Source organism: Eutrigla gurnardus, assembly GCF_963514095.1.
Source record: "Eutrigla gurnardus genome assembly, chromosome: 10".
Taxonomy (NCBI): Eukaryota; Metazoa; Chordata; class Actinopteri; order Perciformes; family Triglidae; genus Eutrigla; species Eutrigla gurnardus.
Window position 1 is genome coordinate 22,598,612 of NC_139924.1, and position 13,434 is coordinate 22,612,045.

Genomic DNA, 13,434 nt, shown 5'->3' on the forward strand with positions numbered 1-13,434 from the left:
GCAAGGTCCATAAAGACATAGATGAGAGAGTTTGTTGTGGATGAACTTGACTGGCCTTCACAGAGTCCTGACCTCAACCTGATAGAACACCTTTGGGATGAATTAGAGTGGAGACTGAGAGCCAGGCCTTCCCTCCAACATCAGTGTGTGATCTCAATACACTTCTGGAAGAATGGTCAACGAGTCCCATAAACACTCCTAAACCTTGTGGAAAGTCTTCCCAGAAGAGTTGAAGCTGTTTTAGCTGCAAAGGGTGGATCGACGTCATATTAAACTTTATGGATTAAGAACGGGATGTCACTTAAATTCATATGCAAGTCAAGGCAGGTGAGTGAATACTTTTGGCAATATAGTGTGTGTACATATGTATATTTATGTGTGTGTGTGTGTATATATATATATAATTTGTTTATTATTCGTGCCAACACATAAATTACATACATACATAAATTGTAATTTGTTTTAAGAAGGTGTGGTTATGAATGAAGTTTCGTGAGATAACAAGTGAGATGAATTAGCTGATAGTAATAACCTAAACCTAACCTAAACAACTGGAGTAGTAGTAATAAAATAACATGTTAATCTGTCAATAATTATAAGGAATATTATTACTTATATCGTTAAATATTTATAAGTGAGTGAGATACTCGGTAAAGAGACATTTTCCTAAAATATTTAAAACTCAATTTTGTGCTTTTCCCATGAAATATGATCATTTCTAGGGGTGCTAATTGGGTTTTAAGTGTTTTTTATGTGTTCTTTGCTGCTGCCCCGTGCACGCGCACGCTATTACGTGCGGTGACACGTCGTTGGTTGTTCAAATCTCGATGGGAGCCAATCAGATGCGTCCAGGTCACAGGTACCGTGTTCTTGCGGAAGAGAAGATGGCTGCTGCGAGGAACGGAAAGAATGGAATACTTGAGAAAGTGAGCATTAAAGTTTTCCGTTTTCCGTTTTCCGCGAGCTTTGAAGAAAGCCTTGGGTTTTTAATTTTCTAACGGAGGTCAGACTGTTGGAGCGAGAGGTCTGCTCCGTGAGCCAGCTGGCTTCATTCCCTGCAGCCTGGCTGCTGTTAGCAAGCTAAGCTAACGTTAGCGTGCTGTATTGCATGTTTTAAAAAAAAATCAAATTAAACACAGCTCATAAAGAGATGGCGCTGTGTTTGTGTCTGCTGTGTGCGTCTGTTCAAACGGCAGTGGTTTGTTTACTGTTTTGTAAACAAACAACTGTTTACGGTTTCCATTTGTTACTGACAGCTGCTGCTCTTTGTGTTGCACCAAACAGAAAAAAAACAGGGAATTTACGTTTTGAATGATTTCTGTGTCAGTAAAGTCAAGTAAACACTGTTCATTTAATCGGCCATTGTTACAACTCGGTTCCTTGCTCAGTAGACACGTTAGTGCATGAACTCCTGTGTTATTTTGAGTTTTCCTGCAGCATGTTAAAGATGATAATACATGTTATGTTAGAATGTTATTACATTATTGACTATATTATATTGCCACCATGTTGCTGTATTAGTCCAGACAATGCATCACATTATATCTAACCTGGTGAACACACAGATGGTTTCATATTATTCTCTTATGTCCTTTATTTTATAATACTTCAGTGGAGGATTGATGAGAAACCAGTGAAGATAGATAAATGGGATGGAGCGGCAGTGAAAAACTCTCTGGATGACGCCGCAAAGAAGGTTAGCTTTTATTATGAAAGATTTGGTATCATTATTTGTCAATAAATCAAAAACCCATTCATTGATCACTGCTGCTGCGACCCCTTCAGGTGCTGCTGGAGAAGTACGGCTATGTGGAGAACTTTGGGCTGGTGGACGGTCGTCTGTTGATCTGTACCGTTTCCTGTCTGTTCGCCATGCTGGCTCTGGTATGGGACTTCCTTCACCCCTTCCCTGAGTCCAGACCGGTCCTGGCCTGCTGCGTCATCTCATATCCTTCGACAAGACCGGCTGGTCTGATGTCACATAAAAGTCATACATTTCTGATAGGAAAACTCACATCAGTGTGTTGTAGTAATTTGTAATCCGCTTTCGTGTCTCTTTAAATCTGGATGCTGATGATGATCACCAGTATTTCCTTATTGATCATTGAATTAGTGGTATTAATTCACAGCCGTGACGTGGCGTCTCCGATGTCATGATGTTGGTCATGTAGTTCCTGGACAACAAAACGCTTCCCATTTCTTGTATATTTCCACCGTTAATCTGTAAAAATACATATATATTTTTTCTCTGAATGTAAATCTGTTGTTATGGTAAACAGGGTTGGTTGGTGATGGTTTGTGTTCCTTAACCCCCCTCCATCACGTACTTCATCATGATGGGCATCCTGACTCTGTACACCTCCTACAAAGAGAAGAACATCTTTCTGGTGTCTCTGCAGAAGGATCCAGCTGGGATGGATCCAGATCACATGTGGCAGCTAGCCTCCTCACTCAAACGGTCTGAACCTTTTATCCAGCATGCAACACCAGAAGAAAACGCTATGTGAACACAGGCCCTTAGCGTTTTAAAGCAGACCCATTAACTGCTGTTCAACCATTCTGCATATTCATGTTGTGTTAACGTTGTGTGTCTCAGGTTCGATGACCAGTACACTCTCAGAGTTTCCTTCTGTGATGGGAAGTCAAGGAACTCGCGGGACGCGGAGTTCACAAAGTCTGTGTCAGCGTTCTTCGATGACAACGGGACGCTGGCCATGGACCAGTTTGAGAGGTGTGTTTCTAAACTCCACGATGCCCTAACGTCCGACAAGAAGACCAAGTAATAAACCCCATCAGTATATGACGCCAATACGTCAGTATATTAATACGTCAAACTTTGTCCTTTTGGTTTCATTCAAACATCAACCGGCAGGGAAAATCCATCACAGTCTAAGATGACGTCGTCATTGTTACTTGTTGATGCAGCTTCTGGTGGTGCGTTCAAGGACGTTTAGAGATACAAGTGTTAATGTCATCCGCAACCGTAATGTCTCACAGCTTGTGATTGAATCAAATTTAAAACAAAACTCTTGTATATAAAAAGTCTTTGGTGTTTGATTCGACAGAGCTTTCAGCTATTTCGCAGGGTTTTCATCGGAGCGTCCACTGAGGAAGACCACACGTTGAGGCTGAAAGCTACCAAACCGTCTCTTTAATGTTTCTTTGGTCCAGACTGTAAGTCTGAGATTCTGTTCTGTTCATCGTCAGACTCGGTAACTCTGTGATGGATTCTCTCTCTAGTTTGATGGAAATTAATCAGAGTTTTTAGTCACACAATAATTGAGAAGATGTCGGAAATACTGAAATACATCCACTTTTGTAGAATTAAATTGTTTGATTATTTGATCTGATGGACGTCGTCTGATGGTTTTATTTCATTTTTTTTTTCTTCATTATTTTGGTCCAGAGTCCTTTTTTACTTTCGCTGAGCGGTTTGACTCTTTATAAGGTTGACGGTGAGAACTCAATATAATAAAGAAAACCATGTTGCCGTTGTTACTGTTTGGCTCAGATGTGAAGATGATTGATCCTCAGCAGCTCATTCAATCATGTATTGACCAGTTTGACTTTACTGGCAGGTCCATCCCATAATAACATTTTACCTCCACAAGAGTTCCTGTTGAAGGTTTTTAAAACATTTCACGTATCTAAACCGACTGCACCTTCATAAGTTCTCTATTTATCTCTCCACCAATCCTAATGCGACATCACTCATGGGCGGGGGCACCTGAGCGTTACAAAAGGGAGCAGAAATACCTGTGACGGTCACACAGATGCGGGAAAAAAACAGCCACCATGATGGTCGCAGTGAGAAAATATCAGAAATACATTAAGAATGCTTCTTTCAGTGGCAAACTGGCGCCATTAGCATTCATAAATCAAACTAGCAGGTAATGCTAAAGATGCAAAACGCAGTGACATGTTGATGCCTTACAACAGGAAGTGGAGTGAATGTCGACCAAATTTGTATTTAGAATGTTTTCTCTGTAACTATTGTTGGTAAAAAAATATTAAAGATGGAGATTGTTACTGAAACTGTTTACAGTTGTTGTTGTTTTCTGTTGTCCTGCAGTGGCACCGTTCATCCAGCAGGTGGAGATGTTGTACTGATGATCAATGTGTTTACATGGTTCTAGTTAAATGCCTGAGGCCTGTACTAGGAAGCAGGATTTGGGCTTAGCGAGGTAACTTCAGGGTTAACTCTGGGTTTTCCGTTCTACGAAGCTGGTTCTCTGCTTACCGGGGTACATCACCATGGTAACACTGCATCTCTTATCAGGAACAGCAGAGCAGGTTAGCTCTGCAGCGTAAGTTACCATGGCGATGTACCAGTGAAGTGAACCAGCGTCGTAGGACGGAAAACACTAGCACTTTTATTCGGCAGCTGGACTTTAATGGTGAGTAAAGATAACACTGCCAGTCCATGGAGGCGGGGCCAGTAGGTGAGGGGGCGGGGCCAGCAGGCAGGTCTGCTGTGTCAGTGAGCAGTGATTAGACGTGTCTGAGGGAGGCAGAGTGTATCCTTCTTGTCTCGGCCATGGCCTGTCTGATGGCCGCCTGGTCAGTCCACAACCCCACCGTCACCAACTCCATCATCATGGTGAGTCCTCACAACGCACACTGGGGACATACTGGAGTTATACTGGGACATAGAGACAGACACTGGAGGTATAGTGGGGGTATACAGGAGATACACTATATTGGACTTGTTAGAGACATATTGGATACTTATTAGAGATTTATTGGACATTTATGAGGGACACATGGAAAGCTTATTAAAGACATTGTAGACTTGGACTAGAAACATTTGACACAGGAGACATATTGGACATTTATTAGAGACTTTGAATACTTTAATCACAGACATTTTTGAGATATGGGACACGAATTAAAGACATTGGACATGTATTAGAGACTGAATACTTGAGTTATAGACATTTTTGAGAGATGGGACACGAATTAAAGACATTGGACATTTATTAGAGACTTTGAATACTTGAGTTACAGACATTTTTGAGAGATGGAACACGAATTAAAGACATTGGACATTTATTAGAGACTTTGAATACTTTAATTACAGACGTGTTGAACATTTTTGAGAGGTGGGACACGATTTAAAGACATTGGACATTTAGTAGAGACATATTGGAAACTTATTAGAGATGGATTGGAGACTTGTTAGAGAGAGAGAGAGAGAGTGGACATTTAGAGACATTTTGGGCTATTGTACTTATTGTTTGTTTTTTGTGTGTACATTCTTCTTACTGTTTCTTATGCCCAGTGAGAGTGTCCGACAGTGACCTCCTGTATGGGGGCAGATTAGTGCCCCATATGGAAGCAGGTTGATTTTCACATCACAAACACAACAAGAGAGGAGCAGCTGACAGATAATCTGTACCGACAGTCTGCTGACGGTCTGGTCCAGCAGGACGGCCCCTGGCCCTCAAACTGCTTCCTCTTTGTCCTCTAGTCACACAGTCAATAGTTACAAAGACTGACACCCGATCAGCTGTTACACCTGGACACTACCTGCTGCTGCTGAGAGGACAGACTGTGGTTAGAAAGAGACACCTGATCACAAAACCTTATTGATCACCAGTGATGTTGTTAGGCCTATTTTAGGGGGCTGGAGCTACCCTAAATTCTTCCCAAGACCCCCCCAAATAATTTTGCTTTTTTTAAAAATTATTTTTAGTTTATTTTCTGAATAATCTCAGCGATGACAGGGTATACATGTAGTTTTAGGATTATAGCATCATAGTCTGTAGAAAGAATATACTTTAGAAAGATGCATTTCTGTAAAAACCTATTTATTTTTAGAGATTATTAATTTTTTTTCAGACACTATCCTCATTTTGCTGGAATAAATACAGAATAAATACATACAAAATACAGTTATTGGGTAAAGTTCATATTTATGTTGTCAGATTTCACTGTGACCTTTAAAATCAGTCTTGGTTTATTCTACTGTATACTTTATGACAAACATTACTGAGCAAAATCCCACTGATTGAACCAATCTCCAGGACAGTAACTGGTTTAATTAAAGTACATTCTTTAGATCTGCAGTTTATTTAATGGAGAGAGGGATTAGATACGGTGTCACTTCATCCATTTGGTGCCACATAGGAGAAAAGTTGGAGGAGAAGATAGAACTAAGAAGAAAGACATCACATATGGCTAAAACAGGAGCAGATAAAATGTGCTAATTGGTTGGTGTCTGTTTGTTATCAGCTGATATGATCCAGATTGTATTCATGAACCCTCAGAACACCAACGGGCCCCCGGACCTCATGTTGGACCCCCGGACGGTCTGCGTTTGTATGGACGAGGTGGTCAACAAGCGGGCGGCGGGTGGCCAGCAGACGCCGCTGCTGCATGGACACCTGAAGAAGGTGGACAACCACCTGACGGAGGCCCAGAAGTTCTCCTCGTTACCACGGAGACCGGCAGTCAACATCGAGTTCCAGGACGTTTCGTACTCCGTTAGGGAGGGACCCTGGTGGAGAAGGAAAGGTACTGCAACACACCTGATCCAGATAATGAACAGCAGTTTTCTGTTGATTGACCGACAATCAGCTCCTCATTCACCTCCATAACAAACGCTATCAAGGTTAAAGATCAAAGCAGAATATATATTATTCTTCGTTAATTTATGGTTTTTTTTGCAAACTCAACGACTTTATGAGTGTACTTCTATGATCTGCTTCCAATCTGTATTTCCCTCATAGAGCAGTTTATCATTTATTATTATCAGAGACTGATTTGGGATGTGTGCGTGTGTGTGTGTGTGTGTATGAGGGATTATCAGGATGTAATCTGTTAATCTCAGTCTCCTGCTGTAAATAGTTAAAGGTCAGATTAGAAGCAGCTCAGAGTGAAAATAAAAAATAAAAAAAAAACACCGGAGTAGCCTAATTAAATTATGTTTAAAATTGTTAATGTACCATTAATATGATAATATATATTCATACTGTCACATTGAATTTCAATACAACAAGAGAAAGAACAGATTGAAGAAGACAAAGAGTTCCTTCAGAACCTGCAGTACATTGTGTATTATTAAATCACAGTGTGTATTATTACTGCAGTACACTGTATTATTAATTCAGTAGAGTGTGTATTATTACTGCAGTACACTGTATTATTAAATCAGTACACTGTATATTATTACTGCAGTAAATTGTTTATTATTATGTCGGTTCAGTGTGCATTATTTTTGCAATACACTGTATTATTAAATCAGTACAGTGTGTATTATTACTGCAGTACACTGTGTATTATTAAATCAGTACACTGCGCATTATTACTGCAGTACACTGTGTATTATTAAATCAGTACACTGCGTATTATTACTGCAGTACACTGTGTATTATTAAATCAGTACACTGTATATTATTACTGCAGTAAATTGTTTATTATTATGTCGGTTCAGTGTGCATTATTTTTGCAATACACTGTATTATTAAATCAGTACAGTGTGTATTATTACTGCAGTACACTGTGTATTATTAAATCAGTACACTGCGTATTATTACTGCAGTACACTGTGTATTATTAAATCAGTACACTGTATATTATTACTGCAGTAAATTGTTTATTATTATGTCGGTACAGTGTGCATTATTTTTGCAATACACTGTATTATTAAATCAGTACAGTGTGTATTATTACTGCAGTACACTGTGTATTATTAAATCAGTACACTGCGCATTATTACTGCAGTACACTGTGTATTATTAAATCAGTACACTGCGTATTATTACTGCAGTACACTGTGTATTATTAAATCAGTACACTGTGTATTATTACTGCAGTGCAGTATATTAATCTGTATTACGATGAATATATAGTTATGGCGTTCTGTAGAATCAATAAGTAAACATTAACAATACATCAGTTAAATGAAATGAATTCATTTAATATTATTTTGTTCTCCCTGAGAAACGCTCCGGTGTGTCGAAGGTGAATGGACGTGCCTCTCAGTACTCAGCTGGTTCTCAGTTACAGTGTGTATGGAGACTCTAAGGTTTCCACTCTTTGTTTTTGTTCATATCAGAGTTTCACTGAGAACAAGGTGGCGATTTGTTCACACCTGAGCAGGTGTGAACGACTCCTCCTCCTGATGTTCAGGTGACCTGCTGATTCACCTGAAGACTCTGGTGTTTGAAACTGAAGGTAGACAGGTTGTCAGCCCTGATGCATCATGGGTATTCCTAGAGTGCAGCTCCGTCGGCAGCCTGACTGTTAAAAAGGTTACTGCAGTTCATCGTACCTAATCTGCTTGTTACAGCAGTAACAAACTGGTGTCCTCATGCCTTAGCAATGAAGACCTTTGCGATGTAACTGAAAGCTCGAGAAAAACGTAATAGTACAACTACCTGTATCATTTCTGCTGCATTCGTGTATTATTATTGTAGGACAGTGAGCATTATTGCTGCTCTACAGTGTGTATTACTGCAGTACAGTGTGAAGTAGTTTAGTTACAGTGTATTATTACTGCAGTACAGTGTGTATTCCTGAAGTGCATTACATATTACTGTGTATTATTACTGCTGTACAGTAAGTATTACTGCGGTACAGTAATTATTATTGCTGCAATACATTGTGTATCGTTATTGTTGGGTATAGGGTGGTGTTATGATGTGTATTATTACTGCAGTAATGTTTGTATTATTACTGCAGTACATCTGTATCACATCTGTATCACGTCTGCATCACGTCAGTATCACGTCTGCATCATGTCTGTGTCACATCTGCATCACATCTGCATCACATCTGTGTCACATCTGCATCACATCTGCATCACATCTGCGTCACATCTGCCTCACATCTGCATCATGTCTGCATCACATCTGCATCACGTCTGTGTCACGTCTGCATCACATCTGCATCACGTCTGCATCACATCTGTATCACGTCTGTATGTATCACGTCTGCATCACATCTGTATCACGTCTGCATCACGTCTGCATCACGTCTGCATCACATCTGCATCACATCTGCATCATGTATGCATCACGTCTCGGTTACAGGGAAGAACTTTGTGTTCGGTATAAGAGACACAACAGTGTCTTGTTTGTGACCTTGCATTGCCTGGAGAAGCAGACACTTAATAAGTCAAGGGGAACCAACTCATCACATGTATCCATGAGAACATTCCCTCACAGTTACTGCATTGCAATGTGTATTTTCCCTGAAGTGCAGTATGTATTATTACTGTACTACTCTATGTACTATTACTGCAGTGCAGTGTGTATTTATACCGCAGTGCAGTGTGTATTACAGGTTACTGTTGGACAGTGAGGATTAACTTAGATTCGATCAGATTGAATCTGATAATCTCATTAGCGAGCGTTCAGCCTTCATCAGCAGATGAACACTGCAGCAGTTACTGCAGCACCTCATCTTCATCATCACTCTCTTTGCTGTCCATGATAACCCCATTATTGTAATGAATGTGATTACATGTTGACTGGTGTAGCGTCTCTCAGTTGTTTTCATTAGAGGTAAATATGTGATGAAGGTTGGGAGACTCTCCCCACCAGCTGACTAACAGAAGACTGCTAGAAGTTTATCCTCTTCTCAAAGGGGTTTCAGGTCCAGGTGTGTTCGGGTTTGTGGGTGTCAAATTCATGTGAAACCAGACGAAGAGAAAAACCTCCAAACTGATGTGAAACCGGACTCGTGGACGGGAGGACTCGGAGACAAAGGGGTGTTCTCATACTAGCTGGGAAACTGTAGGTTCATTGTTTGATTTCTTTCTCAGGTTACAAAACTCTGCTCAAAGGGATCTCGGGGAAATACACCAGCGGGGAGCTGGTAGCCATCATGGGGCCGTCAGGAGCCGGGAAGTCCACTCTCATGAATATCCTGGCTGGGTACAGGTGGGTAGTGGTCCGCTTAAGTCTGATTCAAGTTTCTATCAGTTACTTGGATGTTAATAATACAATATTTTAATGACTACTCTGCTCCTCAGAGTAATGCTTGTTTATCTATGTTAGTTTACAATATTTATAAAAAAAATGTACAAAATGATGACAACAGAATGGCCCCTGAATAGAACAATAATGAGAATATTGTGAGATATTTTTCATGTTACTAAGAAACAACACATCCTTGTATGTTGTTATTTCAGGACAAAACAAGGAAAGGTTGCTGTAGATATCTAAAGAGAAAACTGCGTGACTCATTTTTTTGCTGGTTTAATTATTTCATGTGTAAAATCAAAATATCTTGTCCTAACATGAAATGTTCTAGTTTGAAAATCATCCTCACTCTAATAAAACGAGAAACAAATGGTAGCAAAATGTAAATCAAAGTGAGTGCTGACTGAAACCAGAATACTGTGAACCCATGTGCGGCGTTAGAGTGACACCCAGTGGCGGAAACAATAATCACATTCAACAAATACAAGTCACATATATTTATATCTTTATTTATATCTTATACATTTGTGTATTTGTACACAGAGAGACTGGGATGAAGGGAGAGATCCTGATCAACAGTCAGCCCAGAGACCTGAGATCCTTCAGGAAGGTTTCCTGTTACATCATGCAGGACGACATGTTGCTGCCTCACCTCACCGTCCAGGAAGCCATGATGGTACAGGAAGCTTTACTGCAGTAAAAGTACTCATAACACACTGGGAAAATATTCTGCTGCAGTAGGAGTGCTAATACCACTCAGTGAAAATACTCTATTACAGTACCAGTTCTGCAGGTTTTGTAGATTGTGGACTCTCTAATCCAGCACCACTGATGGATTTTGTGATTGCAGGTTTCAGCCAACCTGAAGCTGCAGGAGAAGGTGGAGGCTCGCAGAGAGATGGTGAGCTTTGCCCCCTGACTACCTCCTGGTCGTACCCGAACTCCGAGGTCAAAGTAGTCTCTATGTGTGCCCAGGTCCGGGAGATCCTGATGGCTCTGGGTCTACTCGACTGTGCTAAAACCAGGACGTCTCACCTGTCTGGGGGTCAGAGGAAGAGACTGGCTATCGCTCTGGAGCTCGTCAATAATCCGCCGGTCATGTTCTTCGATGAGCCCACAAGGTCAGCAACTACAAATGAAACTGTCACTATGTTTTTGTGAAGTTAGTTTTACATGTTTCTCTGAATCATTCATTCATAGAATGAAATGTGTATTCAATATTCTTGTTGATTAATTCAGGCCCAATCTTTAAGTATTTGAATTCTACATATAGTGTTATACATCGTGACTGCCCTCTGCTGGTTGAAACACGGCTAGTGACACTGACATTTGCTTTAGAGGAGAATTAGTGAAGAGTAGCCCTGACCCTTTTAATTAGCATATGAATCATTTATGCTAAATAACAATGCTAATCACTAGCATACACATATCTCAGCCTTGCATATAAACTCAAATCCACAAATGTTTGTAGCGTAAATTCTGGCACTATAACAGAGAGAAGCATGTGAGTGTAATGGTACTCTGAAAATGAGTCACTTAATACTTTTTTCCCATTTAGAGGCACTTGTTTTTTCCAGGCACATCAGCCAAAACTGTGGGGTTTAGTGACTCCTTAATAATAAATTATAACAAATATAACATGGACTACTTCCTGTGTCTCAGCGGTCTGGACAGCTCATCCTGTTTCCAGGTTCTCTCTCTGCTGAAAGCTCTGGCTCAGGGAGGACGGACCATCATCTGCACCATTCACCAGCCCAGCGCCAAACTGTTCGAACTCTTTGACAAGGTCAACACACACACACACACACACACACACACACACACACACACACACACACACAGTATCTTTACTGCAGTAAAGAAGCAGTTTGATGGTGCTGAATGCAGTGTTTTTTGTTGTTCCAGCTGTACGTCCTCAGCCAGGGTCAGTGTATCTACAGAGGGAAGGTCTCCAGTCTGGTTCCCTATCTGAGAGACCTCGGACTCAACTGCCCCACATACCACAACCCTGCTGACTTTGGTAAGAGACAAAGACATCGTGGTTCAGGTGTTTGTATTTACTGGATGATCTTTCTGATAGTTTGTGTGACTGAACGAAGGAAACCAAATCAAACCTGCTCACAAATTAATATTTACCATAACAAACAAAGGTTACACATGAAACTGCTTATAATGTCCTTGAATGACTTCCATCACCGACCGCTGTTCTATGTGATTCAAAGTAATCTGATCATTTACCGTAGTAAAAATACTAACTCCACAATGTGAAAATACTATATTTAACGTATATGAGTGTTCTCAGTAGCTTCAGTAAAAAAAAACACATCTGAAGAAACATGGTTTTACCTGGACATTGCAATATTTACCTCTGAGATGAAGTGGAGGAGCGGTAAGAAAGGAAGTACTTGATCAAAGTACCTCTACTGTGTGTCCAGTGATGGAAGTGGCGTCTGGCGAATACGGAGATCAGATGGTCCGACTGGTGAAGGCTGTCCAGGACAGGAAGTGTGAGAAGGATCCTCAGACTGAACTGAACGGAGAAACTAACCTCCACCCGCTGCTGTGGCAGCGCACAGAGGAGGTGAGAAACAAACGCAAATTAGTTCTTCAAACTTTATTACCAAAGTTTATTATGTCAATTGATTATTTGTATTTATCAATTAACAATACTGCTGTGTATTATAGTTAAATATGTATTAAATGAGGGATACCTCATGGTGTTTGAGTTTCAGACCCACAGTTGTTATTATTGGCGTCTCTTATTTCTCTCAGGAGAGTTCATCGTCTGAAGGTTGTCACAGTTTCTCAGCCAGCTGTATGACTCAGTTCTCCATCCTGTTCAGAAGAACCTTCCTCAGCATCCTCAGAGACTCGGTGAGAAAACACAGCAACACCTGCTGGACACTGAGAGTTGCTGCAGCTGACATACACACAAAACACACACATTTGTGCTGCTGCACAGTTGTAGTAATGGTTGTAGTAACCGTTGTATGAACAGTAGTAACAGTTGTAGTAACAGTTGTACAAACAGTTGTACGAACAGTAGTAACAGTTGTAGTAACAGTTGTACCAACAGTAGTAACATTTGTACCAACAGTAGTAACAGTCGTAGTAACAGTTGTAGTAACAGTTGTACCAACAGTAGTAACATTTGTACCAACAGTAGTAACAGTCGTAGTAACAGTTGTAGTAACAGTTGTACCAACAGTATCAGTTGTAGTAACAGTTGTAGTAACAGTAGTAACAGTTATAGTAACAAATGTAACAGTTGTACTAAGAGTAGTAACAGTTTAAGTAACAGTTGTACTCACATTAGAAACAGTTGTAGTAAAAGTTGTACTAACAGTAGTAATAGTTGTAGTAACAGTTATACTAACAGTAGTAACAGTTGTAGTAACAGTTGTAGTAACAGTTGTACTAACAGTAGTAACAGTTGTAGTAACAGTTGTAGTAACAGTAGTAACAGTAGTAGTAACATTTGTGCTAACAGTAGTAACAGTTGTAG

General features: G+C 40.3%; 2 protein-coding genes across 2 annotated transcripts in view; both read left to right on the forward strand.

The window, feature by feature from the left end:
• Positions 1-821: 821 nt before the first annotated feature.
• Positions 822-4,040, forward strand: spcs2 (signal peptidase complex subunit 2). Its single transcript, XM_084018934.1, has 5 exons — positions 822-926; positions 1,613-1,696; positions 1,786-1,945; positions 2,323-2,458; positions 2,597-4,040. Exons 1-5 carry the CDS (start codon positions 828-830, stop codon positions 2,781-2,783), a joined length of 666 nt encoding a protein of 221 aa, XP_083875060.1. The 5' UTR covers positions 822-827; the 3' UTR covers positions 2,784-4,040.
• Positions 4,041-4,443: 403 nt separating this feature from the next.
• The window catches only part of abcg1 (ATP-binding cassette, sub-family G (WHITE), member 1), a 12,622-nt gene continuing 3,631 nt past the window's right edge, over positions 4,444-13,434 (forward strand). The window contains exons 1-10 of the mRNA XM_084018896.1: positions 4,444-4,600; positions 6,270-6,516; positions 9,770-9,887; positions 10,473-10,605; positions 10,780-10,830; positions 10,905-11,050; positions 11,592-11,715; positions 11,835-11,949; positions 12,365-12,510; positions 12,702-12,803. Coding sequence (XP_083875022.1) covers positions 4,538-4,600; positions 6,270-6,516; positions 9,770-9,887; positions 10,473-10,605; positions 10,780-10,830; positions 10,905-11,050; positions 11,592-11,715; positions 11,835-11,949; positions 12,365-12,510; positions 12,702-12,803 — 1,245 coding nt within the window. The 5' untranslated portion in view covers positions 4,444-4,537. The remainder of the gene's footprint in view (positions 4,601-6,269; positions 6,517-9,769; positions 9,888-10,472; positions 10,606-10,779; positions 10,831-10,904; positions 11,051-11,591; positions 11,716-11,834; positions 11,950-12,364; positions 12,511-12,701; positions 12,804-13,434) is intronic.